This window comes from Anabrus simplex, chromosome 1, assembly GCF_040414725.1.
Source record: "Anabrus simplex isolate iqAnaSimp1 chromosome 1, ASM4041472v1, whole genome shotgun sequence".
Classification (NCBI taxonomy): Eukaryota; Metazoa; Arthropoda; class Insecta; order Orthoptera; family Tettigoniidae; genus Anabrus; species Anabrus simplex.
In genome coordinates, this window is record NC_090265.1 from 1,569,433,741 (window position 1) to 1,569,449,738 (window position 15,998).

The 15,998-nt window shown below is 37.1% G+C and overlaps 1 protein-coding gene across 1 annotated transcript in view; it reads right to left on the bottom strand.

Annotated features, from left to right (window-relative positions):
• Window positions 1–15,998, bottom strand: part of gammaCOP (coat protein (coatomer) gamma) — a 513,985-nt gene that overhangs the window by 311,942 nt on the left and 186,045 nt on the right. The window contains exon 6 of the mRNA XM_067138134.2: window positions 7,577–7,831. Coding sequence (XP_066994235.1) covers window positions 7,577–7,831 — 255 coding nt within the window. The remainder of the gene's footprint in view (window positions 1–7,576; window positions 7,832–15,998) is intronic.

The window sequence follows — 15,998 nt, forward strand, 5'->3', positions numbered from 1 at the left end:
GTCCAGACAAAATAAAATCTATAAAAACTGAAACTAACAGATATGCTGCTGTGAGTATTGCAGAAATGCGGTGAGCTGGAACGTTGAAGCCGAGTTCTACCTGGAATAAGTGGGCCACAGTGAAATTATTTTAACTGTATTATTTTTTCAGCATAGTGCTTCATATGTGTATTGTGAAATTGCCAAAACTAAGCGATTACTGGAGTATTCATCCCATAATTCAAACCTCTTTCTCTAGGAAGTTACTGAGCAGGGATCGATTCTTTCAAATTCTAAATATGCTACATGTAAACAATAATGACACTTTTATACCCAGAAATAAGCCTGGCCATGATCCATTGCATAAAATACCCCCATTTTACGATATTTTAGTTGCAAAATGTCGAACTTCATTCTACCCAGAATGTTACTTGAGAATTGATGAAGGCCTGTGTCCATTTCGAGGCAGAATTTCGTTTCGCGTGTATATTAAAAACAAACAGCTTAAATACGAGATCAAATTTTACATTGTTGCTGATGCCAAATCTGGTTATGTAGTAAACATAAAAATGTACTCGTGAAGGGCTGGAAACGAGGACAATTCCATCACAACATTGGTTCATGAACTTTGCGGCAATCTATTAGGGCAAGGTCATGTCTTCTATATAGACAGATTTTACAGAAGCCTGGCGTTATTTTATGAGCTATGGAAGGAAAAAACCCTTGTGGTAGGTACCGTAATGAAAAATAGAAGGGGGCTTCCAAAAAGATCTCATGAATTTCGCACTGAAGAAAGGGGAATTTTCATTCCGTAGAAGTGATCACTTGTTTTGTTTGAAGTGGAGGGATACGCGTGATGTGTACATGTTATCGACAGCACAGTGTTTCGGCCTCGACAGTCAAGGTAAAATCTAGATTTGGTACAACGGAAAAAGTGAAGCCAGATGTTGTCTTACATTACAAAGAAAACAAACCTGGTGTGGACCACAACGACTAGTTACTAGCTTATCCATTTGGTAGGAAAAACTCTGAAGTGGTGGCAGAAAGTATTTTTTCATCTCTTCACCGTGGCAGTGGTCAATTCCTTCATTCTGTACAAGAAATCGGGAGATAACAATAAGATTTGTCATCTGAATTACTACATGAAGGCTCTTTCAGCTGCATTTGTAGAGAAAGGAAGAGAGAAATTTCAGAAAGATCTTTTTTTTTTTTGCTTTTTTTGCTAGGGGCTTTACGTCGCACCGACACAGATAGGTCTTATGGCGAAGATGGGATAGGAAAGGCCTAGGAGTTGGAAGGAAGCGGCCGTGGCCTTAATTAAGGTACAGCCCCAGCATTTGCCTGGTGTGAAAATGGGAAACCACGGAAAACCATTTTCAGGGCTGCCGATAGTGGGATTCGAACCTACTATCTCCCGGATGCAAGCTCACAGCCGCGCGCCTCTACACACACGGCCAACTCGCCCGGTCAGAAAGATCTGCCGCCGCCACCATCTTCTATCAATCGTCTTGCAGCTCGCCATTTTCCAACGAAAATACCATCAACAGAACATAAGGCAAGACCTACAAGTGTGTAAAGTGTGCTCAGAAACATCACTAAAATAGACTGGAAAACAATCTAGGAAACAGACGCGATGGTATTGTGAAAGCTGCAATATGCCTCTCTGTTTACCTGAACTTTTGAACGTTATCACACGAAGTCAAAATTTTGTTAATTGGGACTGTAAGAAAAGATTATATTGGCAAATAACTTAATTATGTATATAATCCCGCGTAATATTAACATCATTTTTCAACCATGACTTCAACCAAAATAAATCAAGAGAACGGAGAATTATGAAAGTTATCCAAGCATGATAATGGACATTCGTAATACATGGCACTTCAGAAGTAAGAACGTCCAACCAGAAATTGAGATGCAAGATAAAACCACACACACACACGAATGAAAATATAACTATAATACACAAGAAAATAAAATAAGCTTGAGGCACACATATGAGGCGTACTTAGAATAAATCCAAATGTACTTAGATAAACTCACCCATGTTTGAGGCCTAATACTGTAACACTCACACGAAAGAATCCAAATAAACGTACATATTTAATATTATAGTAAAAACACTACATTTTTAAAGGTATAATATACTTTATCGCCCTTTGGCGAGGAATACACCTCCTCGTTATCCGATGCCGACAACCTCAGTCATTATGTTATGAGCCGGAAAGCCGTTAGACATGGCTACCAAAAGCCAGCGTCTGCTCGCTAGCGGTCCCCACGATCAACAACCACGCATCACTCTTCGCCGCATGGCGCAACACAGTCTAACAATGCTACACGCTCTGGTGGAGACTGCCAAAACACACCCAGTAGATGCTATGCACACTCGTAGATGGCGTAGAAGTCCCTGTAGCTGTCCACCATACAATTATACCCTGTAGAGGCACTACAAAACAGAAAACTATGTGATGAAAAGTCACAATTGCCATGTTTAGACTGAATAGATGACCAATATGCTAACAGTTCAGAGTGTTCGTGCATTAAAATAACCCAAGTCTACCAGATACAAGGTTTTAGTCATCCAATACTCCAAATGGTGTTAAATTCCAGTTTCATATAATCGTGGTATAATCACAGCTCCGTACAATAACTAGGCCATGAACACGGGGTCCATAGCGGAATGAAATAATCCACAAAAACTTACAAGTGCCGATAATAGACACCATTTAAATATATGTCAAGTGGACAGTAGATTGTCCAAAGTATATGACATAACAAGTGTATTTTGTTAAATAACGCTTCATGTTTTCTTCTTTTTCATCTCTATTTCATTCTTGCCATGCTTTCTTCTTTTCCTTCACTGCTTTTCTCACCTTCTCATTCCATTATAGTGTCTCCTTTTCTTCCATCACTCTCGTCGATGTTTTACAAAGGGCACTCTCTGCCCCACTTACAAATGCCCTTTCGAAGTTGCACCATTCATCTTTTGCATTTCCTACTTCAGTAACATGAATTTGTTGTTTCAGTCTCTCCAGAAATTCTTCCTATACATTCTTATCATTAAATTTCTACATTTTTATTTCAGTATCTCTTACCTCCTGTAATTTTTCCATTTTCCCCATTCTCATTTTGGCTATCACAACTCTATGATCTCTAGCGAATGCTTCTCCTGGTAAAGCTGTTACATCCATTAACTGTCTGTGATTTGTCCTTTCCATCAGGAAGTAATCAATTACTGATATTATTCTTCTGTCATCACAGCCACATCCTGTAAATTTCCTGCTGTTTTTCTCGCAAAATCATGTGTTGGCCAGAATTATTCCATTCCTCTCATGAAACTCAACTAGTTTCTCCCCTTCTTCATTCCTTTTCCCATATCCGTACGGTTCAATTACTTCCTCCTTGCCTTGTCTTTAGTTTCTCATCTGTGCATTTAAGTCTCCCATTATAATCACTTCACATCAGTTATCTCCTTTTCTAGTTTCTCCAAGAATATCTCAATATCCTCCTCTTTGTTCCCTGTCTGTGATGCATACACTTGCATGAAGTCCTTCACTTCATTCATCTTTCTCAGTTTAACTTTTATTATCTTGTCACTGATGTACTCTACCATATCTGCATATCGTTTTGAAATTATCAGGTCCACTCAAAATTTTTTTCCCTTTCTGCCACAACTCCAGTACTGCAGCCACTACCAATAGACTCCTGCTTCTCATCTGTAAACTAGGAAACGATGTCAACGGTACACACTAAAAGATATCCTTGATAGATGCAGAGACAGTGCGCACAAATTGAATTATACATATATACTTCTCAGCTGTCGCAATGCAAGTTCTACAAGCCTTCTGCTTTGCTCCATTATCCAACACTGTAAACACAACACTTCTAGTACCGCCATACACATTCAGCACATTATTGACCGTGTGCTAGTGTCCGTTTTGGCCCCAGCGACATAAGTTTCCCAAAAGGCCACAGCAGACATTGGTGTCTGCCTTACTTTATTCTCGTTTTTGGCGTTAGTTTTTACTTTTGCATTGAGTACATAGTAAAATGTTGCTATTGAAAAACTACAGAGTAAAAGCAGAGTCAGCCCACCAAACAAAATTTCAAAATTTTTGTTTGGTGCTCTATGTGTTAATAAATTAAAAAACTCTTCTTGGGGCAAAATAAACCACTTGATTAAGCCCATTTCTAACTTAATATCAGAACATCAAGAACAATAACTTATCAGCTAAGTGTTGGACTACAACCGGTGTTTTTAATTCAGCATTCCCAAGGTCTAAAAAACTACCATCATTATCCAAAAAACAATGCAACTCATATTAACCTTGTAATCTCATTTTAACTTTATAATCTTCTCTGATGATCTAACATTTTATTGAAATGAAATGTCGTATGGCTTTTAGTGCCGGGATATCCCAGGACGGGTTCGGCTCGCCAAAGTGCAGGACTTTCTATTTGGCGCCCGTGGGCGACCTGCGCGTCATGATGAGGATGAAATGATGATGAAGACAACACATACACCCAGCCCCATGCCATAGGAATTAACCAATTAAGGTTAAAATCTCCGACCCGGCCGGGAATCGAACCCAGGACCCTCTGCACCGAAGGCCAGTACGCTGACCGTTCAGCCAACAAGTCGGACAACATTTTATTTATAAATACGCTTTTTAAACAGGTCTGTTGATTTGTATACTATTAATTGTGGCATATGAATGAGTTCTTAATGTATACTCAAGAAGCTTAGACATGTTATTTATGATACAGCAGTTTATTAATAATTTACGCGTAACTTTACTACATTTTTGTTCTTTAGCGGAAGGTATCTCCCACAGAGGGATGAAACATGTCCCTTTGATCCTGTTCTAAAAAGAATTTTTTTAAATAAACCTTTTTAAGTACTGTAAAGGTGGAGTCTACCATCAAAATATCCTAAACGTTTGTTCAAGGTTGACAATACGAATTAATTATGACGTTCATTTCTTGCAATGCCAGGATTCAGCTAAGGGCTCTGTGGTTGCCAACCCATGCTGCAAAATTAAGTCCTGGGGCCCCTTATAGTCACTTCTTACAACAGGCACGGCATACTGTGGATGTTATTCTACCGCCCCCACCCACAATGGTATGAAATTTGACTAAAATAACTGGACTAATGTGTCTTCAACTGCAGTCAGGTAATTATGAACTAGTTGTCCAATTGGTTTGCTTAATGCACATGCCATAACCACTCGCACATGGCATGACAACATACATACAATGGTTCAGAATTGATGTATGTAACAAACACAACCACAGTGAAACAACCGCCAATGCTACAGGTTTATGTTACAAAGAGCACTGAAATTCTTTTCTCATACACTGCATGCCCAATAATTATCATGAACTACCGTACTCACATATTAGACCCCCTTTCTCCCCCCCACTTCTACAGGCAAAAAAAGTAGGGGGTAAAATATGTGATAACCTCAAATTCTTTGCAGTGAACACATGAATTCTACGCTATGCAGAGTTAAAAACTGTACATGTAAACATTCCACACTATTCTTTAACAAACTTATGAATGATGAATGTATTCTGAGTTTTACTGGCTATTTTCGTTGGAAAGCAGTATTTCTAAATTTAAAGAAGACAAACGGTGAACACGTGACTTCTGGGCCTACATATAAAGTATAGTCTGTTTTAGTTACTCTTACATCACGTTATTCGTTTCATCTCGTTAACTCCTCTGATGAGGTTATATTAGGAAGGGCATCCGGTCGTAAAAACTCGCTACGACGATTCGTCTCAATTCATACCTGAGCCTATAGAGAAAACAGATGGGGGTATTGTATTATGCAGTATTAACTTACTGGCCAGCAGTCATTTGTCTCTGTCAGTTGAGCAGTAGGCCTACCAGACAGTAAACCATATCACTGTTTTAATTTGAATTATCGTCGTCTGGTGCCTCCAACTTCCCCACTACCGACGTGTCGTCATTCCAAATGACGTCATCTTTACTGCCGTCAAGAGAATTCAAGATCCCGTCTTTTTGAAACTTAAAAATAGTTTCATTCCCAACTATAGAGTCCAATGATATATATGTTGATTCCCATAGGGAACCTGAAATTGTCCCGAATGAGTAAACTTATAATACCAATATAAATGGCCCGGACCATTTATATTGGTATTATAGAGTCCTAACTGTGAGAATCTATTCGTAAATGGTTTCTAGAGATGGTCTCTGTTATTCCCAGTTGGTGAATGTGTAGCAGAAGCCATGCTGAAGAAGGAGTGCCAACCCATCAGCTGATAACTAGCATACGTTATGAATTGTACTTCCAAATGTAATACATAGTGAATGGAAGCATTCTTTGAATAACTGCGGCTGTTGAAAGCCAGACCTATATTTTTAAGTATATTTCATGCTGGTTCTCCACATTTATAACATAAGGATTTACCTAAACAGCGGTAATTGAGATAAGAGAGACCACGTTTTTAAGGTTAGGTATGCTATCAAGTGAGATAAGAGAGACCACATTATTAAGGTTAGGTACGCTATCAAGTGCCCGGATAATGCCAGGAGTTCCACGACGGAAAGAATAAAAATAAATTTCTAAAACTTGCTGCATTTCTGGATATCTACAGGTGTGGCGGTAATGCATTTTATTACCATAATGTTTAATTTCGTATGTTCGTTCTCTCCATCTTTTATTAACACATACCGTAGTATGTTTTGTTTGGCACCTCTGAAAATCATAAAAGTAGTTAGTGGGGACGTAAAATCAATAACATTTTTATTACTATTTGTTAGGTATGTTGGTGAGTAAAACAATCATTATGATTGGATTGCTTTTATCACGTTTTAAACATACTTCTCTCCAAAAATTACCTACATTGGCCCAAGTTATGAGATATTAAACGATCACTTTGTTAATGATCTCACATGCTATATTAATAGTAACAACTGTAAATATTTCTTAACTAAAGTAAACTTGCTTCCTCATCCCGAGGTAGTGCAGCTCCTTTTAGGCACGCCCACAATGTAGCAGCTGTATATACCAATTTTACCGCATATCAACCTTCCTGCCATTCTTAAATCTCTGGCAGTACAGTACCGGGAATCAAACTCAGGCCCCCAAGAACGGCAGCTGATCGTGCTAACCATTACGTTGGCTGGTGGAATTCTTAACTACAAAACAGATATATAGCATGACTGATGCGTGCTTGCAATGTGCGGGTCAAACACAAAACTATTCATCTATTTGTGCGATGTAATCAGAGCTGCAGTAGGCTTACACTACGGAAACGGACATTTCTTAACTGCGAAACACAGATGTACCGCACGACTTTGATGAGTTTCCATTTTGCAGGTGATACGGACGAAACTATTCACAAATTTGTGTGATGTCATCGGAACTACAGTAAGGCTTGTACCCGCTTCAAAGTGGAATCATTGTTCCTGGGGCCCCTTGTCATTTCTTACGACAGGCAGGGCATACCATGGTTGTTATTCTATCATCCCCACCTATGATGGTGAATGTTCAAGCAGCAGCTTGTTGTACTGAAACATATTACAGTACTAGAATTAAACATTTATATCTTGACAACATTTACTCACCTTGTTTAGAGTCCTGACAGCAGCAAAGCGCAGAGTAGGTTTGGGACTACTGCAGAACAGTTGTAATACACTCACAGCAGGGGCTAACTCTCTAGAGGTAGTGCGACGCAGATTCACAATAGCATGTGCTGCTTCATAAATTACCATTTCCGATTTATGGCGTAGACATGACTCAATGAACTCAAAGAGAGTAGAGTCGGAGGACCCACCACCTGAATTATCCTCTTCCTCCAAAAGCTTGCAAGCAATTCGGATCTAAAAAAAAAAAAGGAAGCAGAATAAAGGCAAATCCAAGAATGGTTTCTCTTTAAAGTGCTTTCCTGCATTAACAGTCAAAGGTTTTCTTTCCAAATGGTACAGGGTCCATCTTCTTCTAAGCATATTTATAATAATTTTCTTTCTCAACTGCATGAAATCATTTTTCATTTATAAGCAGTAAAATCAAACACAGAAAATACTTATAAAGGGTTGGTAGCAATTTACGCCTGACAACCAATCCAGACTGAGCCGACTTGAAACACACATGGAAATCCAAGAGAATTGAGTACCTGGAAATGATACACTTTCTAAAAGTCACATAAATCCACAGTAGACAAGAACAGTAAAATACAGATATACAAAATCATATGACATTAATAATGAAATCATCTTCCTCCTTACATCATGTTGGTAATGGCGAGGTAGGCAGGCAGTGACTTGTGCTCTAGGCTTTCAAGATTTTATAGTGGATATAGTGATGTTTGGCTGAAAAGGATGCAATTATTTCAAACTGTAAGTACTCATGTTTAAACAGACGTAAAAACATTTCAATTGTAGCTCAACTAAGTGCTGTAAATCAGTTTTTAAACTGTAGTGAGATTCAGTGCAATCTATAACAGTGTTTACAAAGTTGCTACCAACATAGAGTGTTGAAATTTCCGTGGCGTCAAGTGAACTATCGATTGTTACAAACTGCTACCAACTTCAGCGTTCACTGTTTCCAAGGAGTAAAAGTGTATTGTACTGAATCGATTGCAACGAGTACAGCTAACATTACAAAAGTTTATCTGTACTGAGCATAAGTATTTCCTGTTGTAAAATGGGTGTGTGCGGAAATTGTTCTAAAGCTGTGGCACGTCAGGATGTAAATGGAAAAATTCAGTGCAAGTTATGCAGTAATCTATTTCATAGTGCATGTATAAATCTTACGGAAGAGTACGTGAAAAACTTGCGATCCAATGATGAGATGTGGTTATGCAGTAATTGTGAGAAAACTGCCTGTAGTAATGTGAGTGATCAGGAGGGCAGTAAAGTTGTAGAAAATATACCGACTGTAAGCGAGATATATCGACTTCTGCTTTCAATTAGTAAAGAAGTTAAGGAATCGTGTAAAAATCTTGAGGTAGAGCTCGGTAAATCTCTGAACTCGGTTCATGAGAAACTGGAGGAAAACTTTATTTTACTCAAGAGTCATGGAGAAGAACTGAAATCATGTAAGGAAGTTATTGAGAGCCTTAAATCAGAGAACTGTGCATTAAAGAACAAGATCAGCAACTTACAGCAACAAATAGATGACCTAGACCAATATGGAAGGCGGAATACACTGGAAATACATGGAATTCCTGAAACGCCAAATGAAGATGCGATCTCCTTAGTGAAAAGTGTAGGTCGGGCATTAGATGTTACTGTGACTGATAATATGATTGACACATGTCATAGGTTAAAAAAGCCAGTAAGTCAACCTCACGCAGGAGTTATCGTGAAATTTGTTAGAAGATTTGATAGGGATATGTTTCTCCAGAGGCGTAAGATTAAATGTAACTTGAGCTGTGCTGACATTGGACTTACCTCTGGGGGGCCTATCTATGTCAACCAAAATCTCACTTTAAACAGAAGGATTATTTTCAATGAAGCGAGAAAGGTGAAAAGAGAGAGAGATTTTGCATATTTGTGGGTGGATAATGCAGGAAATATTAAACTTAGGAAGAAAGCAAGTGACACTTATGTATATACTCTTAGAACGATTGATGATGTTAAGAATTTGGCATGATATAGATGGCTGTAAGGGATAAATTGTTATCATTTTACTATCAGAATGTTAGAGGGTTGAACACCAAAATAAGTGACATATACACAAGTGTCCTTGCTAGTAATTATGACGTGATTATGGTTACAGAGTCATGGTTGACGAAGAACGTATATAATGGAGAAATATTTGATACAAGATATAATGTTTTTCGGCGGGATCGTGTTCATAAAAAGGGTGGTGGTGTTTTGATAGCTGTTGCCAATACTTTTAAATCTGTTCTTGTAGAAATTGATGTAGAGAACATCGAATGTGTCTGTGTTAAATTTATTTTAGGTGAAAAGGTATATCTCGTGGTAACTGTTTACTTTCCACCAAACTCTGATTTAGAAACTTATAATAATTTTTTTTGCTGTACTTGAAAACATCGAATTCATACAACATTATAATGTTATTATAACGGGTGATTTTAACTTACCTTTGATCAATGATAGTAACTGTAATTTACTTAACTGTGGACCAAAATGTCTTGCTCTGGCTAATTTTATTGCTTTACTCAATCTGAATTCGTTTAATAACGTAAAAAATGCCAATGGTAAAACACTTGATTTAGTTCTGTCCAACTATGTAGGAAATATTAATGTATTCAGAAGAGATTACCCCTTGTGCCTGAAAATTCTAATCATCCTGCTTTATATTTTGAACTGGTTGCTAACATTGAGCGAGTCAAAATATTACCTGTCAGCATCTACAATTTCAAGAAGGCTGATTTTTATGAGTTGTATGCATCGTTACAAAAATATGACTGGAATCAGTTACTATTGAGTAAAGACCCCAACAATGCAGTGAGCTATTTTTATGAAGTCCTTAATAACCTTTTCACAAAATATGTTCCTAAAAAAACAGTGAATAAGAAAAGAATGTACCCTTGTTGGTTTACATTAGATATAATTAAAATGTTGAAATTAAAGGAGATTCACAGGAAGCATATGAAGCATTCTGAATACGGTGTTCACATGTACAAAAAATTAAGAAAACAGTCTAAGACACTTATTGCCAGGGCATATAAATTGTATATATTACAGTCACAGCATAATATAAAAAAATGATCCAAAAATGTTTTGGAGTTTCATAAAAAGTAAACGAAATAATAGTTTGTTCAAACAGTGTATGACATATGGTGGAAACCAATTTGTAACTGCGCAAGGAATAGCCAATGCGTTTGCATGTTATTTTCAAACTGTTTATGCACCCCAGCCTTCTATATATATAGCCTCCGAGTCAGTGACAATGATTACTGCTCATGGTTAGCAGATGGGTCCTATACGCGAAGACGAGTACAAAGATGCAGTAACAAAACTTAAGGCTTCTAAGTCGGCGGGAATTGATCACATACCACCTTACATTATTAAAGGATGTGCAGAGGTGCTAATGGTTCCACTATTTACCATATATAATTTAATTTTAAAGACGCAAATATTTCCTGAAATTTGGAAAATAAGTAAAATAACTCCGATCCTTAAATCTGGTGATAGTTCGAAAATTGAGAACTACAGAGCTATCTCAATAATATGTGCTCCGTCGAAGCTCTTTGAACAAATACTCTTAGAATATTTAATCATATCAAACCATACGTATCAGAATTTCAGCATTTCAGCGTTCTACTACGACTAATCTTAAGAACTTTATTCAGGATATTTCTGATTCAATGAATGAAGGGCTTCCTATCGATGCAGTTGATACTGATTTTGCAAAAGCTTTTGATAAAATTGATCATGGTATTCTTTTGAGAAAATTATCATTATTTGGTCTATCTTCTGAGTTTCTGAAATTAATTTCTTCATATCTATTAGACAGAAAACAGTTTGTATCTTACGCACAAAATACTTCAATTCAAGTTCAAAGTTAATTCTGGAGTCCCTCAGGGCTCAAACCTTGGTCCATTGTTCTTTTTATTATTTATAAATGACTTACCGAATGTAATAAACTATTCAAAATGCTTACTCTTTGCTGACGACTTAAAGATTTATAAGCAAATTACCGGGTATGATGATGCTATGGAATTGCAAGCCGATCTGAACAACTGTTACAAATGGTGTGTTGCAAACAGGCTTTTTTTCAATATTAAAAAGTGTTTTGTGATCACATTTTCTCGTAAGAAATCTTGCAGAGGTGTAATTTAGTAAATGATCTGGGTGTTATACTTGATTCAAAACTTTCATTCAACAGTCACATTCACAAAATTACAAATGATGGATTTAGACAATTAGGGTTTATTATTAGAAATACTCGGGAACTTAGCGATGAATATACTCTAAAAATCTTATTCAGTCATCTTGTTAGAAGTAAACTTAAATATGCATGTGTAGTGTGGGCTCCTCAGTACATGTGTACAATTAACGAAATAGAAAAAATACAAAACAAATTTTTGCGATATTTATATTTTAAAAAATATAACCGATCATCATATCATCAAAGAGTTTCTTATAGAACTCTATTAAATGAATTTGGTTTAATGCAGCTCAGTACACGTAGAATATTAGCTCAACAGATATTTCTTTACAAGACAGTTAATGGAATATTAGATAACCAAGAGTTTCTTAAAAGACTCAACTTCAGTACCAAGGGGGTAACTCTTCGTTTGAGACAAACATTTTACTGCCCCTTCTCAAGCACCGCACATCATAAAAATTCACCTGTTGTAAAAATGTGTGAAGTATATAACAAAATATCTTCAGACAGCAGACAAATAGATTTTGCTATATCACTTCCTTTATTTTCAAAAATGTTAAAACAATATTTACGTTATAATGAATAATTTATTGGAGAAAATTCAGCACTGAAATATGATGTATGTAATGCCACTATTATTTTTCAAATGTATATGTGTTTGTGTATTTGATGTTCTTATGAATATTTTTCTTTTCTTTTTTCTTTCTTCTCTGCTTATTTGTTTTATCTTCCTTAACTTTAATACTTTATATGTTTGTATGTTTTATTGAAAATGTGTTTAAATTATTCTTAATTTAGTCAAGGCAATCTTGGTTCTTGGTTTTTTAATTGTTATATATTATTTTGTACATACAGGTACCATTTATATAATGAATGTATTTTGTACCATCCATTGTAATTGGGGATATACCCTGTTATGGATAAATAAATAAATAAATAAATAAATAAATAAATAAATAAATAAATAAATAAATAAATAAATAAATAAATAAATAAATAAATAAATAAATAAATAAATAAATAAATAAATAAATAAATAAATAAATAAATAAATAAATAATCTATTTTTGTTTTTATTTGCTAGAGGGTTAACCTACAACTGTTGAGTTCTTAAGTCTGTTGAAACTAATTTAAGATTAAATAAAATGTACAAAATACCTCAAAAAAAATATTTAACAGCAGATTATACCTGAAAAAGAGACAACTTAAATTAAAATAGGATGACATGTTTCATTCTGGAAACAACACCATCAGATTATACCAAATCAAACTTATTGTTTCTTTATAATTAAATTATGAATTGAATAATATCATGAACCCTCAAACCGGATGTAAATTTCCCTTGCCCGAGCCTACTGGCAGTAATTTAAATGTCCAAGCAGCAGCTTGTAGTACTGAAACATATTACAGCACTAGAAATAAACATTTATATCTTAACAACATTTAAGCCCGCCTGATGGCCAAGATCATTAAGGCATTGTAGTCTAAATGGTCTGAAACCGTGGTTAGCCGGTTCGAGTCCCGTTGGACACAAAAAATATTTGCAATCAGAATGTTGGCCGGCAGGGTTGGGGAGTGGTGGTATACAATTTATAATCACTAGACTGCGTGCCAAATGCCTGGATTAAATTCTAAACTGCTCTGCAGTACTCATATGGAGTGAGGGCATGATACTGTTGATGGTGATTCTTCCGTCAGATGGGGATGTTAAGCCTTGGGCAGACCCCTTGGTGGTATTTGAAAGGAGTAGGTTATGTGCTGGCACCAGGTTTCACGCTCTCCCTTCCTACTATTGTATAGCATGTCATTCATTTCATTTCATTACCTCAGCTGATGAGGCTGACGTCAGGAAGGGCATCCAGTCATAAAAATCCTCCACGACAGATTAATCTCACCTCATACCTGACCCCATAGAGAAACATCATAAGAGTTTGACAAACATCTTGACAACATTTGCACATAAATAACCTAAATTTTGAGAGGATACATACCATCAACAGACATTAGGTTCCGTCTCGGCAGGAGAATGCTGGCCTGGCAGGCTAAATGTAGAGCTGGCAATCTGCTCACATGTGGGCTGTTACACAAAGGAATGGTGAGGAAGATAGCATTGACAGCTTAAAGGGTCTATAAGGGTTCGGTTTCCAGCCTCATGAGACATGGCTGGTCGTGGCATCCCAGGGAAGGATGGTTGGTAGCAGTTCCTCACCAGGGGGTGATGTCGCGACTAGACAGATTTAGTATAGAATTAGTATAGATTCAGTGTAGTTAAGTAGTTAGTTTAGTTACAGGTAGGTATTAGGAAAATGTAGAGGTAGTGTGTTGCATGTGGAGCTGGCTATCCGCCCATGTGCGAGATGCTACATAGTGGATTTAGTATGAAATTAGCCACAGATTTAGTTGTAGTTAAGTAGTTAATCCTGTCATGTAATATTTTCTTTTACCTTATACTGATGGTTTGTACTATGGTGGGGCAATAAAGATGTAACGTAACCAAACAGACACTTCGTTAGAAAAATGTAAAAAAATAATAATAAATAGAAATTTAACTCACTTAAAAGTTAGCTTCAGTGTGTTAAACTTCAAAACACCCATCAACACAGAGCCCAATGCCGCATTCCTTGCACCAGAATAGAGTTTCTTGTATTTTCCAGGTTTTTTTCTTACACTCCACACACCTTTTGTAAGGTTTGGCTTTCTTCTTGGTGGGAGGAAGCCTTTCAATGAAATGTTGAGCTGTAAGTCTCTGTAGAGGGGGTGTTTTGGAAGGTCTACCAGGTTTATGGGAAACAGCAGCCTTTCCATTAATTTCAATGAGTTCCTGTACTAACTGAATTCTATAATCAAGGTGACTGATCTTTTTCACATTCTGGGATAAACTGTAGATGATAAGGGAATTGTAAATTGCTGTTTTCAATAATTCTCTGAAAAGTTTTAGGTACCTGTACCATTTTCTGCAACGCTTCCTCTCTATGAGGTAGGACTGTACTTTCTGAACTTTGAGATCGACACCCCTCCCCCTCCCTAACTGATTATATTCTGTGATGCCAGTGGGTTTCTCTATTTCCTTGCCCCATTTCTCTGAGGTTTCATTGAAGCATCATGAAATGTGGAAATGAAAGATCTGTTTCTTTTAGAGCTACGAGTTCACCTTTCTTGAATTTGTGTTCTTTTATTTCCTTTGGAACACTTTTCCTGTAGATCCTAAGGGTACCAGCTACGTTTACATTATTCCTCTTCATGTAAGACACAAATCTGGAGAATTATAGCAACTGTCCATCTAGAGGGTGAGACCAATACCAAAGAGAGGTTCTAGCATTTTTACTACTAGTTTTGTTGTCTTCTGTGTTTCCGTGGACACTATATCAATTTGTGACACCTGTGTATATAATGAATTGCACAAGTACCCCTTGGATGATTTACAGACGACATGTGACTTAATGTCTCCCACAAGTCCAAGCCCTCGTCCACATCGTGAGAGATGGGCAACGTCATCACGTAGGAAATAGCCTGTGGGGGTGAAGTACAGTGGGGACTGTGTGGGCCCCGAGACTGCTACGGTAGCTGTGAAGGCCCTACACGAATCCTGAAAAAGATGGTGGCTAACGGGGCTCTGGTGAAGTCACAACAAGCCTAGCAAGCCGGTGATGGATATTAACTTGCTTTCAAGGAAACAAGGAACAATAAGCCGGACGGATATAATAGACGATGACCCTGGCGAGGAACAGGATTACGAACTGGCACAATGAATATACACCGGTGATGGATATTAACTCGCTTTCAAGGAAACAAGGAACGATAAGCCGGACGGATGTAACAGACGATGACCCTGGCGAGGAACAGGATTACGAATTGGCACAATGAATATACAAACATTGACCAGAAAAGTAGAAGAGGTTGTAGACGTGATGGAAATAAGAAAACTAGATGTACTAGGGCTGGCAGAGACTAAGTGGAGAGGGGAGGGTAGGAGAGAGCTGCGGTATGGTTTTTGGTTGTACTGGATAGGAAATGATGAGGGAAAGCGAAATGGAGTAAGAGTGGTAGTAAGAAATGGATTGAAAGAGGAAGTAAAAAGGATAAGTGACAGGTTGATAAAAGTCAAAATAACAGTCAAAGGAAAAACCTGGGAAATTGTACAAGTGTATGCTCCACAAGCACACAACAAGAAAAAGATGACTTTGA